Here is a 2761-nt window from a genome sequence, read left to right as displayed (position 1 = left end):
GATACAATAATGTAACCCAAACACAGGATAGGGTTACAACGCGAACGGCTAACTTCGACTCCAAGATCGAATGTATCATTGGATGCCTGCTGTCAGTCGTGACGTCATGACAAAGTTAGCCGAACGCTATGCGCATTGGGAATGCGTACGTCACAGGTCAACAGAAATGACGCTGGAAGAATCGCCGCACGTCGCTTCGAATTTTTTTAACACGTTATATTAGTTTAATACAAAGTATTGTGATACATAGTAAGTTCCAGGATAGCGAAGAAAGTTTGGAAGTTATAGTCTCTGAAGACGCACCAGCAAACCGCCCTGAGTGATTCACTCAGGGGTTCCTCCACACAAGTGGATACGCTCGCGTTGTAACCCTATCCTGTGTTTGAGTTACCGGTACGTACATTAACAGGGCTCGAATTTCCCTAGTTTGAGGACTAATCCGTACAAATGTGTTCCTTCACAAATGAGCAAATCTGCTCAAAATCTAAGTAATCCATACAGGGTAGGCTAAATTTTACTATGAAATAAAAAATTGCATGCAGGACAAACTGTCTTGAATAAAATACCTTAAACTTAAACATTACTGTTTTAGCGTTGGAAGCTCGGCATTTTATTGTATGTACAGATTTGTCAGATAGTTGATTGAAATGCTGTATAATGGCTCGCCACCACAGACTGTGTCTGCTCTGTGTACATTTAATGATTTTAAGACAAAGATAATTGCAGAGGTGGAAGGAGCAATGTAACGGCAAGTTATTTTTAAGCAATCCGTACGGATTTCCTTCAGGGTTCCTCATCATGTAATCCGTAACTAATCCGTAGGGTAATTTACCCTACGGATTAGCGGATTACCTCTGAATTTCGAGACCTGCATTAATTGTGTCTAGTGCCCAGTGGTACGGTAGTCTAGCTCAAAGAAACGCTCTTTGCTAGGGTTAGAAGACCTGTGAATATTGACGTTAGTCACACAGCCTGGTCGGGCTAGTGGTAGTCTAGACCACAGGCACTTGAAGCGTATCAACTGTAAACACACGCCGCCGCCATTGCGCGCACACTGACACATAAATATATAGCAGGTGAGAAAGCGTGCGCCAGGAATTCGCTCGACGCTCGCTTGATTTCACAGGATTTCAACACAAATACTCAACCTTACGACTCCATCTTTGCTGCTAATTGAAGTACAGTGTTCACTTGTTGTAGAAATATTATGTCTCACTTCGAAACAGAGCTGTGTCACGCAAAATCACGAATTAAATCATGAAATTCTCGCGATTGCTAGCACTGCGCGCGCGATTGTAACAATATTGGATGCCTGCTGTCAGTCGTGACGTCATGACAAAGTTAGCCGAACGCTATGCGCATTGGGAATGCGGACGTCACAGGTCAACAGAAATGGCGCTGGAAAAATCGCCGCACGTCGCTTCGAATTTTTGTAACACGTTATATTAGTTTAATACAAAGTATTGTGATACATAGTAAGTTCCAGGATAGCGAAGAAAGGTTCGTGTTAAGAATAAACCCAGTTTGGAAGTTATAGTCTCTGAAGACGCACCAGCAAACTGCCCTGAGTGATTCACTCAGGGGCTCCTCCACACAAAAGGATAGGGACGCGTTGTAACCCTATCCTGTGTTTGAGTTACCGGTACGTACATTAACAGGGCTCGAATTTCCCCAGTTTGAGGACTAATCCGTACGAATTTGTTCCTTCACAAATGAGCAAATCCGCTCAAAATCTAAGTAATCCGTACAGGGTAGGCTAAATTTTACTATGAAATAAAAAATTGCATGCAGGACAAACTGTCCTGAATAAAATACCTTAAACTTAAACATTACTGTTTTAGCGTTGGGAGCTCGGCATTTTATTGTATGTACAGATTTGTCAGATAGTTGATTGAAATGCTGTATAATGGCTCGCCACACAGACTGTGTCTGCTCTGTGTACATTTAATGATTTTAAGACAAAGATAATTGCAGAGGTGGAAGGAGCATTGTAATGGCAAGTTATTTTTAAGCAATCCGTACGGATTTCCTTCAGGGTTCCTCATGTAATCCGTAACTAATCCGTAGGGTAATTTAGGTACGGATTAGCGGATTACCTCTGAATTTCGAGACCTGCATTAATTGTATCTAGTGCCCAGTGGTACATTAGTCTAGCTCCAAGGAACGCTCTTTGCTAGGGTTAGAAGACCTGTGAATATCGACGTTAGTCACACAGCCTGGTCAGGCTAGTGGTACGGTAGTCTAGACACGCAGCTAGGGCCTGCATACCTCCCAAAGTGACGCGTCGTCGACCGACCAATTGAAGCGCTCGCAGCTCAGGCACTAAAGGCTAAAGCTGATATTGATAATTGATTTAGGCCTTACCAGTAACCATCCACTCACGATAGCCAGCTTAAATAATGCAACCACAAAACATCGCATCAGCTTTAGTGACTGAGCTGCGAGCGCTCCGATTGGTCGGTCGACGACGCGTCACTTTGCCTTTGGGAGAAGCTACGAGCGCTAGCTGCGAGTGTAGTCTAGACTCTAGAGACTAGAGTCACTAGGCCTAGTGTCGTTGATTCCGACTTTCGACGTTTCGTTTCCACGCTACCTTTGACGCTTTGGTTGTGACGCACCACCTTTACGCCCTGAGAACGCCTTTCGTTTTCCATCCATGTCTACAATTGTTCCGACACTCCAGAAAAACAATTATAAAACCGTCTATTACTGTAGCAGTATCATGACACGCAGTCGCAGTTTGTGATGAATTAACGCGCCA

The 2761-nt window shown here is 43.7% G+C and overlaps 1 protein-coding gene across 1 annotated transcript in view; it reads right to left on the bottom strand.

Moving 5' to 3' along the window:
- The window catches only part of LOC106818705 (DNA polymerase delta catalytic subunit-like), a gene marked incomplete in the record, with an annotated part of 20884 nt that extends 18129 nt beyond the window's left edge, over positions 1 to 2755 (bottom strand). The window contains 1 exon segment of the mRNA XM_014823381.1: positions 2594 to 2755. Coding sequence (XP_014678867.1) covers positions 2594 to 2658 — 65 coding nt within the window.
- Positions 2756 to 2761: the final 6 nt, after the last annotated feature.

Source organism: Priapulus caudatus, unplaced genomic scaffold (assembly GCF_000485595.1).
Source record: "Priapulus caudatus unplaced genomic scaffold, Priapulus_caudatus-5.0.1 Scaffold2443, whole genome shotgun sequence".
In the NCBI taxonomy this organism is placed as follows: domain Eukaryota; kingdom Metazoa; phylum Priapulida; class Priapulimorpha; order Priapulimorphida; family Priapulidae; genus Priapulus; species Priapulus caudatus.
The sequence above is the reverse complement of the archived record's forward strand: the minus strand, read 5'-3'. Positions and strand labels throughout refer to the sequence as shown.